The sequence below is a fragment of the Enoplosus armatus genome, chromosome 5 (assembly GCF_043641665.1).
Source record: "Enoplosus armatus isolate fEnoArm2 chromosome 5, fEnoArm2.hap1, whole genome shotgun sequence".
Classification (NCBI taxonomy): Eukaryota; Metazoa; Chordata; class Actinopteri; order Centrarchiformes; family Enoplosidae; genus Enoplosus; species Enoplosus armatus.
Window position 1 is genome coordinate 4036076 of NC_092184.1, and position 19154 is coordinate 4055229.

Consider the following 19154-nt stretch of genomic DNA (forward strand, 5'->3'; position numbering starts at 1 on the left):
TTTAAAAAAAACCAATAGATTTACTTCAAAAGGTTATTTAATGTCAACGCCTGCTATTGGCTGACAGCGCCTCCCCTCCAACCAATTACAGCTCCCTGATTGGAACTTGACAGGGAAGTTCAGCAGCAGCATCTGACGACTAGCTAACGCCGCTGTCGACTGTTGTTCGCTGATCATCGAGGCGGTGTGGCGGCTACAGGAAGAGGTCGAGGCGAGGACAATGTTTACTGCCCTGGTCTGTGGAGCTGTGGTGTTTCCAGGTCTTTTCTACAGCTTCAGGAAAGCATTCAAATACACGTTCACACACTGGAGTGATGCCGACGTGGTTTCTGTCAGTGAGAGGTCAGCAGCACCGGCGCCAGCCGGTCACTTCACCGAACTCCTTTAAGACATGCGGCCGTTCAGTGTTGTCTTGCTTGTCTTTCCGTTTAGATACGCTTTGGAGATTTACTTACTATTTTATATTACTTTAAACAACGAACTGATTAATTCGGCACTCATATAATGAACCAAGGGCTCGTTTGAGTGAAGTCCTCATTCTCTACCTCTAATGTCAAGTGAAATAACTTACAAACTAACTGGGGGCGGTGTTATGAGCGGTAAGAAAAGGTCTAAATTTAATCGATTATTCAGTCATACGTGGGTAATATGTCGGCCGAATACACCAAATTCGACCTGTGAGAGGGGTAGGTATTTAAGTAATTTTTCATCATGTATGCATTGGTGCCGATAAGCAAGACACCAAATAAATCAATATGTATTTCAATGGAGTTTCGTGTTAATTGTCTATAAACTATGTGTAGTCTCTCTTGACCATTTTTGCTGTTTTCTTCAGACTGGTCTCCGCCATCCATGCATCTCTGGCTACTGCAGCCGGAGTCACGGTCGTGACATCCTGCAGGGACACCATGACTGACAGGTAAAAGAGGTTTTTATCACTGTGAAAAATCATTTACACTCACTGAACTAACAGCACTGTAAGCATTGTGCCTAAGGCTTTTGTGGGGAAACAACACACAATGAATCAACTGTCTTTTCACACCATGCTATTTGTTTGCATATTAATAACGTTAATTTGGTGAAAATCCTTGTTGTCTCACCATACACAGTCACTGGCTGGTCAATGGGTTCGTTTTGTTCGGAGCTCCCTACATGGCCCACGACATCTACGCCATGTATCTGAGCCACTACCATACTCAGAGGGTCAGAGGTCACTCCAGGCCCTACAGCGGCCACTCTCTTCAGACCGTGAAGGCTTTCCTCAGCAAGGACTGGATGTTGGTCCTCCATCACCTGGCGCTGCTTCTCATCTTCATGCCCATCGTTCTGGCAAGTATGGGGAGGAATCACTCGCAGTGTGTTTGTAGATGTGATTGGTCTTTGGTATGAACACACACAAACACATATATATATATATACTGTACAGAATCAGAAATACTTTATTGATCCCCGGGGCGGAAATTGTACCAACAGGCTGCCTGCGTCTGCTGACTGTGCAGTGTGTCTGATTTGCAGTTCTTCAGAAGAGGACTGGGTGATTTCTTCATCGGCTGCCTGTTCACCACAGAGTTCAGCACTCCCTTCGTCTCTATAGGAAAGATTCTCATCCAGGTAAACCATCTGGACCACATCATTTTAAAATGTTGCTGCATCCCAGTTTTCCCTACAAAGACTGCCAGAGCTCTACCAGCCACTGATTTCACAGCAGTAGGATCAGATTTACAGCCATAAAGCTGTTGCACAGCCTTTAGTGAAGGTCTGAAGTACCTAACTTATTCCAGCTTTCTCTGGGGCTGTGCCCGCTCTGTCTCAGGGACAGTATTTCACACTTATGTTTTGATGTGTCATTGCCTGTGGTCACATTTCTCATCAGTGACTCAACACCAGTTGAATTTTGCAGAATTGGCAGCTGTGGCCGGACGCAGAACAGGTTGTCCGTTAATCAAAGGGTCGAAGGTTCGATCCCCTGAACCGCAACTTAATTGCTCCTGATGGTCAGATCAGCACCGTGTGTGTGTGTGTGTGTGTGTGTGTGTGTGTGTGTGTGTGTGTGTGTGTGTGTGTGTGTGTGTGTGTGTGTGTGTGTGTGTGTGTGTGTGTGTGTGTGTGTGTGTGTGACAAATTGGAAAGTGCTTTGGACAAAAGTGCTATATAAATGCAGCCATTTAGCCATACCTTCCAGATGTTATAATTAAATGTCCTGCATTGCATATATTACTTAAATACAAGTATGCAAGTATTATAAAATGTAAAGTGACAAAAGTAAAAGTACTAATTATAACTTTGTAACTTTGAAATAAAAATAAAATTGTAACTTTTAGTTTTTAATGTTAAATTGTCAGCTTATTTAAACAGATTGGAATGGGATGAATACCTTCCATAGATATCTTCCAGAGGTGTCCTGTTGGGTTGACATGTGGAGACTGTGAAGGTCATAACATATGATTGGCATCATTTTCATAGTCATCAAACCATCCAGTGAGACCTCGTGCCCTGCATGGAAGAATCTGCTTTTGCACCCGTCTGTGAGCGTAACAAATATTTAAAGTTTGTTTTAATATTCCCGTTCACTCTGTTTCCCTCTCTTCCGTTTCTCCCCTGATGTCCAGCTGGGCCTTGACGACACCAGGCTGCACAGAATCAATGGCATCATTGTCCTCTTGAGTTTCTTCACGTGTCGGATCTTGGTCTTCCCCTTCATGTACTGGATGTACGGTCGGCAGTTTGGGATTCCCCTGCACAGAGTGGCCCTCCATCTGCCTCTGCAGTGCAATGTGGGTAACCTGGTGATCCTGGCTCCACAGATCTACTGGTTTATTTTGCTGCTGAGGAAAGCCAACAGACTCTACCTGCGACAGAAGAGAGGGAAGGGGGACGGAAGCAAAGACAAGCCGAGGACAGATTGAGTCCAGCTGTTCATAAAATCACCTGGTTTAACACTGAGAAGATACCACGAGTACTGAGGCCAAGTATAATTAATATTGCTCTCAATTACATTTTTTACTTTGTTCTCAACAGCTACATAATGATTTTTTTGTGACTTTATTCTCGGAACATTCTGACTTTGTCTTTTCTATGAATCCAGTTTTTTTTTCTGGTAAATGTTCTACTTTATTTTCAGAATATTTTGAATTTCTTCTCACAATCTTTAGACTTTATTTTAGACTGCCTCAGCAGTTCACTGTTTGTCGTGCACTAAATCATGTTTTAAAATAATTATGCAACTCAACTGTCCTAAATGTCTTGTTAAAGCTAGTACAGTACATCGTTAAAGCTTTAGTATTTGCAGAGAATATTTTTGTACAAATAAAGCATCAATAAAATGAAATGATGTATTGATAGTAATTGTGAGCTCCTTAAAGGTTTTATGAATGTATACACAAGGTGCCCCAGGTGTAAATACCTCTGTAATTAATAATACTAATAGCAAATTAGCATACTATCTCAGCCACCAGGTCCTGTTCAAGAACCTCAGTTTTAAAGTAGAGATGAATATTACTGAGGCAGCACAAAAAGACATTTGCTGTGAAATATCGGCTTTTTATTCAATCCAATTCCTTCACATCGCTCTGTAAATTAGCCAAGTACAGCATACAACATTGACAACTCGAATCATGTCCTTATTTTATCAGCAAACACGCTCAACATTTTTAGAGCATCGGAGAATGTGTCTCAAGCCGCCGCCGACACAAGCTGAGCGATCTTCTGCTGCAGTACAGCCTTCATCTCCTGGTTCTCCAGGTTGTCTGTGATGGTGGAGAAGAAGTGCCGGGTGTTGTCGCTCTCCAGCGGGCTGCTGCTGTCTGGGAAAGCGGCCATGATGGCCTCATAGTGGCTGAGGATCTCCAGGCTGGACAGGAACAGAGGTTCACACTGGCCTCCTGGCATCATCACCTGGGAGGAGGACATTTACCACTGACGCTTCAATCCAGATTCAGGAAAACGAATACATCAGAGGAGTCTATTCCAATATATTGAGTGTACATTTTGCCATCAAAATATCATCTGCTGGCATCTTGAATCTAAAATGTTGCTATTTTGACTTTCAAGAAGCCAGTTAGTTAAACTCTTAAGTTATAATACCTGACAAGTTGGAGGCAAACTATTTTAAATTTATATTTGCATAAGAAGTTTTTAAATCTTTTTTTTGCTGTCTGTGGTGGTGGTTACACAAATAGCTCCGGGATCTTTAGCTAAGCACTGTTGCTGTCTTCACCTACAGTTTAATACTGGCACATTCATTTGGAACTGAAAACAAACGTCCGGTTACTTAAGTTAATTCACACCTTCCAGCCAATCAGAGTAAATAAAGAACAACTCTCAGTGGCCATTATTAGTATTCATGTTAATAGTTCCTACCTGGATGTGCTGAACGTGGCAGAAGAGCTGGCTGAGTACAAAAAGGACTTCCTGGCTGGGAACCGTCTCCACCTTCTCCTCCAGCTGGGACTCTTCTGACTTCAGAGGAGAACCTTCTGCTTGTTTAAGGTCTTTCAGGGAGTCTTTGGACATTTTAGGAGCTTTGACTGAAGTGCAGGATGCATTGGAGTCTCTAGATGCTTTAGGAGACGCTGAAGCACCAGATGAAGGAAGAGGCAGCTTGGCTCTCACTGAACTGATCATCTCCCTCACAGCGTGGGCATATAACCTGCCAACGTGGGCCCAGCCGTCCACTGACAGCCAGTGGGAGCAGCTGGACCCGCAGAGCAGCTGAAGGACTCGAAGCAGGAGGACAGACAGGCGGAGCTCACACGAAAACCTCCTCAGATCCAGGAGGGGCAGGAAGTCCACGTACTCGAGCGAGAAGGGAACGTGAAGGCGACCTGAGGCGATCAGCTCCCTCAGGACTCTCAGCAATCGGGTCCACTGGGAGACGGAGCACCAGGGCAGGGTCTGGGTCAGAGCCACCAGCAGGCCTTTGCTGAACATGCTGACGTGGTCGGGCCTGCGCTGGTCCAGAGAGAGATGGGACAACATGGTGGACTGCAGGGAGTCTGATACACAGCAGCACTCCATCCAGGCCAAAAGACCTGTGCCCGGGCCATACTGGGGCAGGTCCAGACCTGACCACTCCTACAGAGGAGGGGGAGACAGGACCAGAGAGAATATGTATTAGCAGAAATATTTTGTTACAGAATGACAGAGAAAAAAAAACAAGGCAGTGCTAAACTAGCCACACCAACAATTCAATCCTCTTTTGGGCTATTCAGTAACAATAAAAGTGAAACAGTATGTCATTATTATATTTTTATTTTCTTTTGTTTTTATAGTCTACAGTTGGATTAAAGGCCCTGCGTTTTGTTCCATCTATTTGAATGGAATTTTGTTGCCTCTGTATAATTTATTGTTCTAACTTGGGGTAATGTGCGCATTTAGCTTTTATTTGACAAAATGTTATTCAATTTATTCCACAGGAAAGATATGCTTGTTAAGATCTAAGCTGATCCCAATAACCAGGCGGAGGCTGCCGTTTAACTTGTGTCTCTAAGTGAGAGAGAGAATGTTAAATAAATAAATAAATAACGCCACATGTTAATGGCAGGCTGATACTGCCTCCAGAGATCAGTGGGCTCAAATACACGTCACTTCACAATGAAAAATACAGACAACTCATAAGAGACAGACTAAAACAAGCATGGTCAAAAATCACAGCAGCTGATGCTGAGAAATGCTGATATTTTGTCCCTAGTGTGGGTTAAACTCCAAACACACTGGATCCTACATTTCCCATGATGCATCAAGTAGCATCTTTCTTTAGACCTAGCCTGCCTCGTAAACATGTTTCAGCACGGGCTTTCTGTGTGAAGTGTCTCCGAGCCCAAGCTGCGACGACCCTGAGCTCTTACCTGCTCAGGTAGATCACACACAGCCAGCAGAGACGAGGGAACCTCGTTTTTAAAGTGTTCCCCCCAAACGGGCTTCAGGTGGAAACGAACACTCCAGTCCAGTTCCTCCATCTTGTTGTAGAGCCAGAACAGAGCTCTGGACCACGTGCTGGGGGCCGCCGCCACCTCTGCACCCATCACCTGCCCCAGCGCGGTCAGCACCGACACCAGCAGCTCCTTGGTGTCCATGGACCAGTGGTGGACAGTGCCCTCTGGTGGCTGCTCCCAACACCTAGCAGAGACAGACGGGTACGCGTTGAAGTCAAAGGCAGGTTACAGTTATCACTTAAAGAGGTGAACAGTTCATCATGCAAACCTGAGAGTCTGGCTGTGCAGCTGGGCCAGAACATAGAGCAGGGGAAAGGGGGAGCAGTCCAGCACCCAGTGAGGGGACGAGGCTGGCTCCTGGACGCCCACAGACAAAGCAGTGTGGAGAAGTTGCAGACTGAGTTCTATATCGAAGGAGCTCTGACCTGGAGGGAACACGAGCAAGCAGGCTGGATCAAAATGATTTTCTTTACATAAACACTTTTTGACAAGGAATCCTTAAAAGCTGCACTAATCAACATTTGTTTCATTAGCAATGGTACAACAGTAGTTTGACAAAAAGGGACCCGCCTCCAAGATGAAGACTGTGAGATGTGGTTCAAATCTCCAGAAAAATATAGTGAGTGACCAATGCTGACACATCTTGAAAGACGCTGATCAGGGGGGGGCTTCTCTTCATTATCACTGACATCGTTTCATTAAAAGGCCAATATCGGCATCATACTGGTCGAGCTGTCTCACTAATATGCCATTTATAGTTTCACTTTTTAAACAGAGAGGATTCCCACGCTAACATTTAAGCCTGGGGAAGAGATACATTGGCAGTCACCATTAGTGGAGAGGTTAGGCAGGACGAAGATGTTGACGACCTCCTCTGGTGGCAGGAAGCTTTGCATCCTTTCTTCTCCCTCAACCGTCATGACGGGCATCATCAGCAGAGCCAGACACTTGAGGAACTGCTCTTTTTCATTGGCTGACATTGATTTGGTCTCGACCATCTCCTGTAGACACCTGCAGAGCAGACCGCTGCCACTCAGAGCATCCTTTCCTTCATTTCTACTTCCCTCTGCCTCTTTCCCTTCTTCTTCTCCATCACTTAGAGCTTCATCTTTACTCTCCCACTGTCCTCTGAGTCCAGGCAGCTGCTGCAGGATTTTAGCCATGAGAGAGAAAGCACCTTTATTGAAAACGGCTGAATGACAACAAGACCTCAAAGCAGCCTCTGGGTTCTGAAACGCTACTCTCGCTACCAAAGAGACGGCTGTGTTCAGGTTGCCCTGCGACGCCGCTGCAGACGCTCCACCCCCTTGGATGATGCAGTTGAAGGCCATGTTGAGCTCCTGTTCAAACCCGTCGGTCACAGCAGAGGGGACGGAGCACCCAAAGAACCCCCTGTCGGACAGTCTCAGCATGGCAGCCAACGCTTTGTTCTTGTCTTTTAAGGAAAGCGCAGAGAAAATGTCTGCTATGACTTTCATCAGCTTCCTGCACTGGCTCACATCTGTACTCTCACTATGGAGTTTACACATGAGGGTGGAGGTCAGTTTGATCAGCGTGTCGCACTGCTGGAAGGCTGCTTGGTTCTTTTCCAGGCAGTCCATCCAGAGCGCGCCACAGGCAGACCAACTCTCCTCGCTGGCAAATAACGTCGCAAAGGTCTGATAGTCGTCCAGACGGTGACCGATGATGATCGCGGTAACCCTCGCATTCACCTCAGGGGCGCTCTCTACCGCGGGGAAAGCCAGTGACTCCAGCAAACTTCTGAGAACATTCTTAGTCTCTTGATCATCCATTTCAGTCACAGCTTCGGGCCCTTCTGCTCTCTGTAGAGCCGCCAGGACTCTCTGGACACTCTGCTCTAGTTTGAATGCTGAGTAGCTAGGGTTAGAGCTGCCACACACTTTCAGGAGCCCGCCGTTTTGCCAAAACTGCACAAGTTCTGTTATAATCTTCAAGGCTTCACCGAGCTTCATCCTGCTGGGGTGAAACTCGGATGGTGTGTGAGAAGCACGTAGGTCTCTCTGAGCCTCCCGAACAAGTTCAGGACCCAGTTTCTCATCGTTCTTTTCTCTGACGCTGACCACTTTGGACAGGATGTGCATCTTCTCTTTGGTTGGAAGTATGACTGCTTGGTCTATAAGGAAGGCTGTATAGACAGCATCAAGAGAAATGGAGAGCGCCTGGAGGCAAAGATCTGTTGTAGATATGTGAGCTTTTATGTCTTCAAGAGCGTGCAGGACAATGTGGAGGACATCACAGGTGGGCGACGATGCTGGTAGATCCGACGTGTCTAGCTTTAACCTCTTGGCAGCCTGAGGGGTCAGACTGGAAGACTTGGAGGAGAGACGAGCAAACTGTCTAGCGAACATTGCTTCTATGCTGTCCTCTCCTCCGGCTTTGCGCTCATCTCGGCCTTTCCACAGCTCCCACCACACCTCCAGAAAAAGTCGGACATCGTCCTCTCTCGCAGGGCTGCTCCTCACGTGTTCCACTAGCCTCTGGAGCTCAGTGCAGATGTGAGATTGAGGAAGATACAAGAGGAACTGGGCAAATGTCTGAGCAGCTTCCGTCGACCTCACCACTTCCAGCAGGACAACGTGGTTGACCTCAGGGAGGCCGCTCTGGAGGGGGAAGAAGGGGTTCTCCCTCCAGGCCATCTCTACGTCTTCTCCAGCCTCCCTGCACAACAGCTTCAGCCACACAACACAAACTAATTTCTTTATCCAGGTGACAGTCGTCGTGGGGGGATGTGCACTGCCTTCATCTTGTCTACAGATTTCTCTGACTGCCTCCAGGACTGGATGGCCCACCCTGCTCCAGTCCGCCTTCTGAAGAGAGGACAGGGATGAGGGGAGACACAGCTTATCAGCCAGGAGGAAGGCACCCTGAAGAACGGCCGAATCTGAAAGCACAAGAGAGCAAAGCTAAGGAAAGGAGACATATTTCATCCATTGAGAGAAATAGCAATGCACTGCCAACTGACCAATTCTGTAACTTTGTTAACTACCACAGATAAGAGGAGGACAGGAGTGTTAACAATTAGAACTGAAACTCATTTTCATTATCAATTAATTTGACTCGATTAACAAGATAATTGCCTAGTAACATTCTGTCCGTCGACTAACCGATTAATCCTAATCGTTTCAGCTCTAAACGCAACATCTATTAATAACTTACTGCTATCAAAAAAAATCAGATTTAACGTTGTTTTCTAAATTGTACAAATGTGTACCTGACAGAACCACAAGTCTTAGATATTATGGGAATCATTAGCAGCCATTCTTCAATTCGGCATATAGGACTAATTCACAAACCGGAGTCTTCCTCCATAAAACGTCAATGTTTGATTTGGGTTTTCCTGTCATTCTCGTTTCATCTTCTTTCACCAGATATATACCATGGAGAACAGGATGAACTGTTTGTTACAGCTTTAACAAATTACTACCGAATTTAGGACAGTTTCATCTGACCTCGATTCCAAAAAAAGACTTCAGTCTTACTTTTGGGATAGTTGTTACAGCACTGCTGATAAACAGGGCAACTTAAACATAAAAGATTTTTAATTAAATGTAGCGTCATATATTAAAGGGATACGTGTTTCAGATCTATATTACATTATACAGAAACTTAACGTTACCTTTGCTCATCACCAATGTCATAGCTGCTGAATGTAGCTAAATGCAGCTAAGCTAGTTCGTTGATTTGAGTCTGGATTTGAATTCCCAGTCATGAGCTGCTCCGCAGCATGTCGGTCAAAAGAGTCCAGTCCACTAAGTCACTAGTGCAACACAATGTACCGCAATGTAGGCTGTCAAACTGACGAAGTCCGTCGACATGATGCGCTTTTCACGCGTTTCTCAGCAGCATGTCAACAAGTTCATATAGAGCGCTTCCGCTGTTCCGCGTCAGCGGGTCAAGAAACAAGAGGGTCCCGCGGCGCTCAGGTGTGGTCACGTGTCTCCACAGCGCCACCGCAGGACGAAGCCAGTACTGTAGGTTTGCCGGCATTAAAAACGAAACCCATGTAAAGTAATGCTTACTCCATAACGGACTGTCGCTAAATGTTACTGGAGCCGCACTTAGGAAACATGTGCTTTATCTTTGCTTTCCTGATTGTATGTGTAACACGGCATACACTCTTCTACACCGAACACAAAGCACAGGAATGACTGATAAGTACACTATATTTAGGACACAGACGCTCATTGTATCATTTAAAATATAACAAATCGGTAACATGTATAGCATGCATTTTTAAATGTTTTGTCCGTGATGTTTTACCTGCCTAACACGTGATGCGGAAGGCAGGCAAAGCAAGCAAGTTTTTTTTTTTCCTCTAAAGCGAAAGTGAAAGTAACCCTTCAACTGTGAACAGCTCGAGCAACAAGGAGAGATTTCTACCAAATTACGATCATGGATCGCATCTTAAAGTCACTTATTTACTTGTATCTATGTGCAGGTAAGTTATCCTCTTCTGCTTTGTTACTATAGTATACTACAGTATACTATACTGTGCTGTAATATACTATACTACACTGTGTTATGCTGTATTGTAATGTACTATACTCTGCAGTATACAGTGTTATATGTTAGCCGGCTGTACTGACTCACTCTGTGTCTCTCTCAGGTGTGCTGTGTGTCCATCAGATGTCGTGGCTGCCCTGTCAGTTCATTGATGAGCATGTGCTTAATATCAAGGGTCTCACCGACACTGAGCTCATTCACAGAGAGGCGATGCTGCAGTTTGGCCAAAAAGGAGACGCTCCTGTTAACCCAGATGCCGTCACTTTCCTGGTCACCGGTAAGATCCGTAGCCTAAAGGAGTGACAGGCTGAAAACTATCGTCTTCTATCGTCTTCTGTTCTGTTCTAGGATCTAAGTTGGACCTGCGGCGGTACACAGAGGGAGTAGAAGCAGAGCAGCTGGAGTGTGAGCTGCGTAGGTACAGCACACAGGGCATCCATGTCCGCTGGCCAGTCCAGGGGCCCCAGGAGTACAACCGCTGGTTCAGCTGCACCCTCAAACACACCAAGGGCCTGTTCACGGTCACCGTCTTCCTCAGACACCCATCTGACCAACCCCCCTCAGGCAAGCAGGACTACCTCAGCTGGCCTGCTATCGGGGACAGAGAGATACTCACCACAACAGGTGCCACTCACAACAAATCTGCTTTAAGTTGGTGCACAAAGACTAATATCAGTCCCGTATCTAAATTGAATCCCAGTCTGTGTTCATGTCCTAAGACCTAAAGTGTATCTCTTCTGCCTCTGTCTTGTCTCATCCGTTTCCATAGTTGTCATGGTCATTAAAACCCAATCTCCATCAGTGAAAGCAGGCCTTGGCTCCCTGCAAAAGCTCCACTGCCAGTTTGCTGTTGACCACAAAGGACCAAACATCACTGTGGAGTGGCACTGGCAACATCGTGGCGAGAGAAAGCAACTCTTCAGCCACACCAGCCGCTCAGGGAAGACCCAAGGGAGCGGTGTTGGGCTGAAGGGCCTCGCAGGCGGGGACGCCTCCTTTTCCCTCCCCTTCACCAAGATGAGCAGTGAAGGGTCATACATCTGTTCGGTGTCCGTGACTCCGCTGTTCGGCAGTCTGGATTTACGTCTGCATATCGAAGGTGAGTTTGCTCAGTTGTCCTGTAGTGTTTGACATCTCCACGAAACTCTCTCCAAAGTGAACCTTGGCTTAAGTGTTATTTCAAAATGAACTTTCCAGCTCAATATTATTATACTTATGTATTGTACTAGTCATTGTAGTAACAGATAAAACAGTAGAGGTAGTCGTGGTAAATCGGGGATATTTTGGGAAATACGCTTATTCGCTTTAGATGAGATGCTGATGACACCACGCTCATGTCCGTACAGTAAATAGGAAACTACAGCCAGGATATGTTTAGCTTAGCTTAGCATAAAGACGGAAAACAAGGGGAAACAGCCAGCCTGATTCCGGGGGAGGTTACATACGTCTGAACGCCACGTCTGGCTGTAGTGACAGCAGGAGCGAACGCTGTGCAAGTTTTTCAATAGAAGTAACTCTCCCTCTCATAAAGACAGCTGATGTTGCACACAACACCGGCTTTTTTGCAGTTGGCGTCAAACTCACAGCAGAAAGCTCTTGTTGGAACTGTTCATTTAATTTTACTCTCTCTTCTCCTCAGAGGCTCCCCGTGTCTCCCTCAACGTTGGACCCACCCTCGCGCTGCAGGAGGGAGGGGAGCAGAAGGTTGTCTGCGAGGCGGAGAGTTACTACCCTCTGGACGTGGAGGTAGTTTGGTACGAGCAGGACCCGGCAGTGTCAGGCCAGAGGGTGGGCGCTCCTCTCCCCAAGGTGCTCCAGAACGTTCTGCTGTCCAGCCACAAACACAACCCGGACAAGACCTACTCGCTGTCCGCTTTCTTCTACCTCCAGGCTTCACTCAGGGACTCAGGGAGACAGTTTACATGCAGCGTCTCCCATCAGTCCCTGAGGGTGCCCATCAAAAAGAGCTTCATCCTGACTGTCGAAGGTGGGTGGAGGATACAAAGTCGCACTAACTGTAGTACTGTGAGCTACCACACGGTGGCAGCAGAGCGACATGTCTGACACCTAACGCCCTGTTTCGTTGTCTGCTTTCTCTGCTCAGAGCCGAGCAGCTGGACGTTTAACCTCACCGTGGGCTTCGTTGTGGTCACGCTGTTGGCCATCCTGTATGTGATGCTGCCCTCGCTATACGCAGGTAACAGGCAGATAACAGGATGTGTGGACGTGCGGAGTCTTTGAAATGAGTCTGAGCTTCTGTCGTAGTGAGAAACGGTTTTGTTTAATTGAGTTTGATTTAAGCGATTCAAAAGGAACATTAAAGAATGTAGAAGACGGGTTAATTATCACTCTCGCCGCTGCAATCATGTGTAGTACAGGCAAATTACAGACAACGCTGAATCATCAGTAACCAATGTGTTGATGCCTGAAAGAGTGACTCTCATGTACTTTCTCCACAGCAAGAAAACCATCAGCGCAGGTGAGATGATATGAAAACAAAATGATTGTTCCCTTCATCTTCATGTTTTGATTGAACCATTGCCATCAAGGCAAACCAATATTTAATCTGTCTGTGTGTGTGTGTGTGTGTGTGTGTGTGTGTGTGTGTGTGTGTGTGTGTTCTGAGCAGAAGAAACCATACTGAGCAGCCTTGGAAGACTGAGCAGAACAACTCAAGACGCCGGGGAAGACAGACTGTCCTCCCCTCTCCTCCTCCCTCGTTGATTTTTGTTGTAGAATGTCTCAGACGTTTGATTTTTGCTTGTTTTTTAAGGTGAGTTTGAGTTTCCATGAAACTGATAAAAACAAAAACTTTTTGTATGTTGGCTTTGGTGTGCTGATGCTAAAAACCTGATGTTGAGATAAAGGATTGGCCTCCTTGGTAATCACTGTTTAAAGGTACCTTGTAGAGGTTTTGACTACTAGTAGCGCTGCGGAGCAATGCTTTCACAAGTGGGTCAGTGTTTTGTTTGTGCACGATGATGCACAGGCACACATGACGCCGGTTTCACACTATTCAAATAGAGGAGGGAGGAAGTGGAGATGCGTTTTTAAAAAAGCAGTTATGGAAATGTTTTATGCGGAAGTAAATACATTTGTTTGGACCTCAAGGACACACACAATGAGTTTTTGTGAGAAACACAGAACCTTTAATGAAACATAGCTGCAGTTAGCCTAAAATGTGAGCAAGGCAGCTGATTGCTTGTTGAACAATGTAATAATAAGTACAATACCAGGTAGGTGTTGTATTAAGGGACTTTAAATAGTTTAAATAATTAAATGACCTATATTGAAATAATAATATTACATTGATTTGAGAGCTTATTATGTTATCAAACGGATTTAACTTCATTTCTGGCAACACGTGAGTGAATATTAAAAGTTCTTGGAGTAAGAAAGTTGTCTGAAATGTCCTTTTCTTCAGTTTTTCATGTCTCGGGGGATCTGGGCCTGTATTTATCAAATTGCTTAAAGTGAAGTGTTGGACACAAGTAAAAATCCTTTATCAACACGTATCTCTTAAATCTCATTGACATGAAAATGCTCTTAAGTGTATGAGAGCTCCGGAGGTCCACGATGGCTGCAGCACAGAAGCAGAGGTGAGCTCGCACCTTCTGATGTGATGTTTGATGCAATATGAATAATTCAGGGCATTTCTGTCCAACTTTGCAGTTGCGGCTTCCTTGTAAGCTGTAATGCAACATTTTTAATCGCACCGCGTTGTTTTTCTTTCGCAATCCTCAAGGGTGAAAACAAGAATACAAGTGTAGCTGTCACTTTCCATATATCTGTATTGTCTGCACTCGTCTCTGTGGCACCAAATTCTCTGACATACCTAATCTAACAGCAGCAGAATTTCTCCTTTTTCAGACACTTCTTTTATTATTTCACCCCTATTTATATATTAATGTCACGCATCACTCGATGCTATTAAATAGTTCGCACACAAAAAGCATAAAGAAAATTAAAATAATGTGTTTTGTGCACAACAATATTATATCACTGAGAAAGCTGATTGGTTTTGAAAGAAAGGGTGGGGGGGGGGAATGAAGGGCTGATCATGTGATCACCTGAGAGCTGCTCTTAAATGTTCCTTTAGCACATCACCGGCAGCAAGACAGAATCGCTTGAGAGATGTGTCTTGTTAGTCACTTTCAGCAAAGAACTTTCTTGATCCTAAAATGACTCCTTACAGTCTTCTTAAGTGTAATTCATGGAACTTTGATAAATATAGGCTCTAAATCACAGACCATGATGGTCTAATTAATTATCTGCCTGCTGCTTCCCGTTAAAGCCACACTCAACCCTGCGCACACACACACACACACACACACACACACACACACACACACACACACGCGTCAAATCAAAGCTTCCTGTAAAACTTCCAGCTGACCTCTAGACATCCTCTGCTTTCGTACTACACCCTCTCTGTGCTCTCTCATTAGAAACACACACTCACACAAAAAAGAATATGCTTGTAAAACACAGCGACCCTCACTGCTCGTATATGTCAGCCGCCAGCTTTGAAGCGGACTGATGAGGAGGAACTTTGAGACGGAGTCCACGCAGAGGACACCTAAACTGGTCAGTCAGGTCTGAGTCCATTCACAGGGATAAGCAGAGCTTTATTTAGACTGAGACCAGATGTGTGTTTGTGTGCAAGCACCCTGTGCCCTGAGGGGTAAGTGTGTGTGTGTGTGTGTGTGTGTGTGTGTGTGTGTGTGGCCCAGGTTTAATCACAAACGCTCAGAGAAGACAAACAGAGTAAATCAACACTATATGTGTCTGCGAGACACGGAGGGCAAGAAGGAGAGTGAGCTAGGGAGAAAGACAAACAACTGATTCTTTCAAAGAAATGTCTTGACAAGACTGAAGAGAAAAGGACAGAAAGGAGGCCCAACACTCGCCCTAAAGACCAGGGAACTTTCACGGCTCTTTGCTAATAAGAGAGGGGGGACAACGGTCTCAATCACTAGTTTCAAGTCTTCTTCAATACAGCATGATGTTCATTTTGTAAAGGATGGTCCCATTTCGAGTGAAATATACAGTAACGAAAAGGTGTAATACGTTTAAATAATACATGCTGTTCGATGAGAATACTTCAGAAGAGTGAATTGCAGATCATGTAACATCCGCTGGTGTCCATGATGTAGCACAGGTTTTTCCACACTGACAATACTAAAATACTGTGGGAACCCGTCTAATTTAGAAATAATGAAAGTTGGCAGAAATCTTGGCTGTGGCAACTTCAGTGGAAAAATTATGTTGGTATCAGTCCTGTGGGGCCTTTGGGTTTGGTCCTGGCATTTGAACAGAGGTTTACAGATACAGTATGAAGCTCTGCTGGGAAACCTCACTTTATTAGGCAGAAGAAATAGAACATGTTTACATAGTTTCAGGTCAGGGTGAAACAACAACAACAACAGACCAACTGACACACGATATGTTTCATCAGTTCTGTACAATCACAATGACGTCATCCAGCCGCAGATCTTAAGACGATTAGCCGGCTTGTGAGACAGGAGGCAAGCCAGGGCCGGTGCTGGAGTTCAGCACACACACACACACACACACACACACACACACACACACACCCTGATCCCTGGATGGTGTAGCTGTACAGAGAACAATTAGCTCAGCGTATTGCAGGAGGCTGTAGAGGATCCAGTGTTGATCTAGCTGTGTCCCCTTCTTGCTGTTGGGTCCTTATCAATGATCTTGAGTCTCGGGCGCGCTGTTGAAGGTAACCAGCAAGGTTACCAGGACCTGTCTGAGCTCGCTGGGTACATAAATAGCCACAGGTCCTTTTTATGATTGAATTATGATATTTATGTTTGACCAGGATCTAAAATATCTCTCTGGTTGTAGTTTCAAACGCTGTCTTCAAAGGTTAACCTTTAGCCACCCCAGGACTCCCCAGGACTACCCAGGAGACAGGCACTATGTGGAACTTTCACGGACCGTGAGTTCTGTGAAAACTTCCTGTCAAAATAATAATAATAATAATCAACAAGGCTAAGAATCTACAGCTGTGCTAGCGGCAAAGATTTGCACTAAATGCTAATGTCGGCATGCGAACATGCTCACATTGACAATGCTAACATGTTGGTGTTCGGCATAATGTTCGCCATCTTCACCAGTCTAGCCGATTAGCGTTAAACACAAAGCCCAGCTGAGGCTGGTGGGAAGGTCATTAGCTCAGCAAGGATTTGGCCATAAAGTACTGGACAATGTTTGCACCAGAGCTTATGGCACTGATATATCTGTTGAAACATTGCACTCAAAACCTCAGATGTCAACCTGCTAGATGAAATCTCAGAGGATCACCAAAGTCAAAGGTTTTCTTGTTTGGGAACAATGAATGTCTGCACAAACGTCAAGTAGATGGATGCCTACAGGAAATGTGAGTTACATGAACATGTAACATATGTTTCGAAAAGATTCAACTCTTGTCGTTTCGGTCATTGTGGTTGTTTTCAAAAAAGAATGCCCTGTCGTGCAGCTAAAAGCTGAAAAATATGGTGCCACCGAACCTTCAGAGCTGGCAGTCAAACGACGTCATAAATCCTTAAACTTGATGTCCAAATTCATTGCAAGAGTCTAATGACAAAAAAAATAAAATATATATATAAAATATGTATATATATATATATATATATATATATATAGACCATATTGCGTGAAACTGGGTAGACGACATTTAACTTCATCCAAAAAATAAAATAGGCTCTAACACAAGTCATTTCAGGTTTTTCCTCTGTACCAGTGTTTGAGCGTGACCACACATTTATTCCCTTATTTGTCAGTCAGATGATATGGTTTATAAGGTATGTGGTTTTTAAGTTTACTAAGGCTGGCTATGTCACAGTGCGAGTCTAAGGTTTGCTGACTGACCCTCTGATCCCGCTGGATAAACTGGTAACTTAAACTCTGTGGAAATTTCTCGTCAAGAGAAGGGAAGGTCCCATCTGTGTGTGTGTGTGTGTGTGTGTGTGTGTGTGTCTAGCTTCCAAGACCCTGTGACCAAACTGCTGGCCACACACTTAACTACTGTGCACATAATGCACATCCATGTTGAGCTAGTGGAAAATTCACTGTCTGAGTGTGTTTTGAGAGTGCGTGTGATGCTCTTTCTCTTTGAGCTTTAATCTGTCTGTGGCCTCAGCTCTCCCCCATCTCCTTTTTCCTCCTCACCACAAATGCCCCAGTTTCATTTCTTCCTCGCCGTTCATTCCTCTGTTTCTGTCTCCTTGACTTCAGCTCGGAGCTAACGGCGCAGCGCTGCTATGGTCTCTGAATAATAAACAGCTCCAGCGATGGTCCAACCGTCTGGCTCTCCTCTCCCGAGCCGTTGTGACAGATCTGGAATAACACCGGACTGATTTCCAACACAAAGGGTGTTTGGAAAAGCAAAGCGGCTAATTGCCGTCACTGTTCTCGCTGACAGACCTTGACTTATGCAGTTTGTGTTCAAACTCAACTCTCTGCCCTGCCAGTTTCTCTAGTGAGGTCAGGTTGCATGAAGTCTCACCAAGTCATAAAAAAAGAAAAAGAAAAATACATGCAGTGGCTTGGGGCCGATGAGCTCATGCATGCAGTTTCTGGCCTGGCTGACGGTGCGCCGCTGTCAGCCAGCAGCTATGGATGCTCGGGGTTTTCATGTTGAAACACCATAGTTGCATAAGAGAGAGGGTGAAATATGATTTATATGGCATGCCGCAAAACCAACATTTAAGTCTGATCGTAAAACCAGGATTTGTCAGCGCACAGCTATGCAGGGAGCGTCGCGAAAATGTTCGCAGAAAATGGCCAGATCAGTTCACAGGGGGATCTCTTGGTGTGTTTCTGGGGGAACCGTTGCCAAAAAAAAAAAGACGTGTGTTTAGTGCCATCACGCAAGGCAATTCGATTTATGTGGCGACAATATGGAGACAAGCATTGGCGACTTACTGGGCAACAAAGTGGGATGAGAAGGAGTTGTTTTGCTTCATGTTGAGATTAATGACTCGATGAGTATTTTTAACTTTTATTTCTCCCTCTGTTTGTGTTTACATGGAAACTGAAGGGGAACAACTGTAATTGATACTGGAGACTGGAGTGTGTGTGTGCCTGTTTACGGTGTCTAACTGCCTCTTGTGTACGCTCCTCAGTGCTAGTTTTAAATGTCTTCATTGTGTGCCATACCTTTCCAAATGGTTGCTTCCAGCTGCAAGTGGGAGTGGGTGTTAAACTGCACTCACGCACACACTCCTTGCAGGGCACATAGTGTGAAACCCTGTCAGGGTACGACTGGGTTTCACAGTGTCATGGATAGTTGGAAGAAGCTGGCGTCCGCTGAGGGTCAGATGATGAAAAGGATCCGTGGCTACCACGCTCTGCTGTGTGAAAGTGCTGTGTTTGTTGATGTCAACACAGTAACAGGTTCATCATCAGCACTGGAAAACTGAACTCAGAGCTGCCCGTTGAGGCCAGCTGGCTCTCAACGCTTAGATCTCTCTGAGGTCAAAGTGGACATGAGTAGCATTTGCATGCACTTGTGTTTGTGTGTGTGTGTGTGTGTGTGTGTGTGTGTGTTTTCCTCGAAGAAAAAAAGTAAATCTACCCCAACTTCAAAACAATGCAACTTTTGCTGAAGTGGCGATTACAGGACAATGGCGTGTTGCATTTTCCTTAATGTCCCAAGATGTCCTTCAG

General features: G+C 45.3%; 3 protein-coding genes across 4 annotated transcripts; 2 read left to right on the forward strand and 1 right to left on the reverse strand.

Annotated features, from left to right (window-relative positions):
- The first annotated feature begins 220 nt into the window (after positions 1-220).
- On the forward strand, positions 221-3014 carry LOC139285753 (TLC domain-containing protein 3A-like). The gene is made up of 5 exons (XM_070906399.1): positions 221-342; positions 836-919; positions 1110-1329; positions 1516-1611; positions 2610-3014. Exons 1-5 carry the CDS (start codon positions 221-223, stop codon positions 2904-2906), a joined length of 819 nt encoding a protein of 272 aa, XP_070762500.1. The 3' UTR covers positions 2907-3014.
- Positions 3015-3542: 528 nt separating this feature from the next.
- Positions 3543-9592, reverse strand: gemin4 (gem (nuclear organelle) associated protein 4). The gene is made up of 6 exons (XM_070906220.1): positions 9571-9592; positions 6763-8835; positions 6202-6358; positions 5847-6117; positions 4360-5073; positions 3543-3894 (listed from the first exon to the last, which is right to left on the reverse strand). The coding sequence occupies exons 1-6, from the start codon at positions 9590-9592 to the stop codon at positions 3673-3675; spliced, it is 3459 nt and encodes a 1152-aa protein (XP_070762321.1). The 3' UTR covers positions 3543-3672.
- Positions 9593-10295: 703 nt separating this feature from the next.
- dhrs13b.2 (dehydrogenase/reductase (SDR family) member 13b.2) lies at positions 10296-13859 on the forward strand. 2 transcript variants are annotated; one of them, XM_070906166.1, is made up of 8 exons: positions 10296-10392; positions 10561-10734; positions 10806-11081; positions 11227-11556; positions 12097-12444; positions 12562-12654; positions 12921-12936; positions 13087-13859. In XM_070906166.1, exons 1-8 carry the CDS (start codon positions 10347-10349, stop codon positions 13232-13234), a joined length of 1431 nt encoding a protein of 476 aa, XP_070762267.1. In that variant the 5' UTR covers positions 10296-10346; the 3' UTR covers positions 13235-13859. The 2 variants fall into 2 exon arrangements, with proteins under 2 accessions (XP_070762267.1, XP_070762268.1); XM_070906167.1 differs by having other exon boundaries at positions 12917-12936; positions 13087-13229.
- Positions 13860-19154: the final 5295 nt, after the last annotated feature.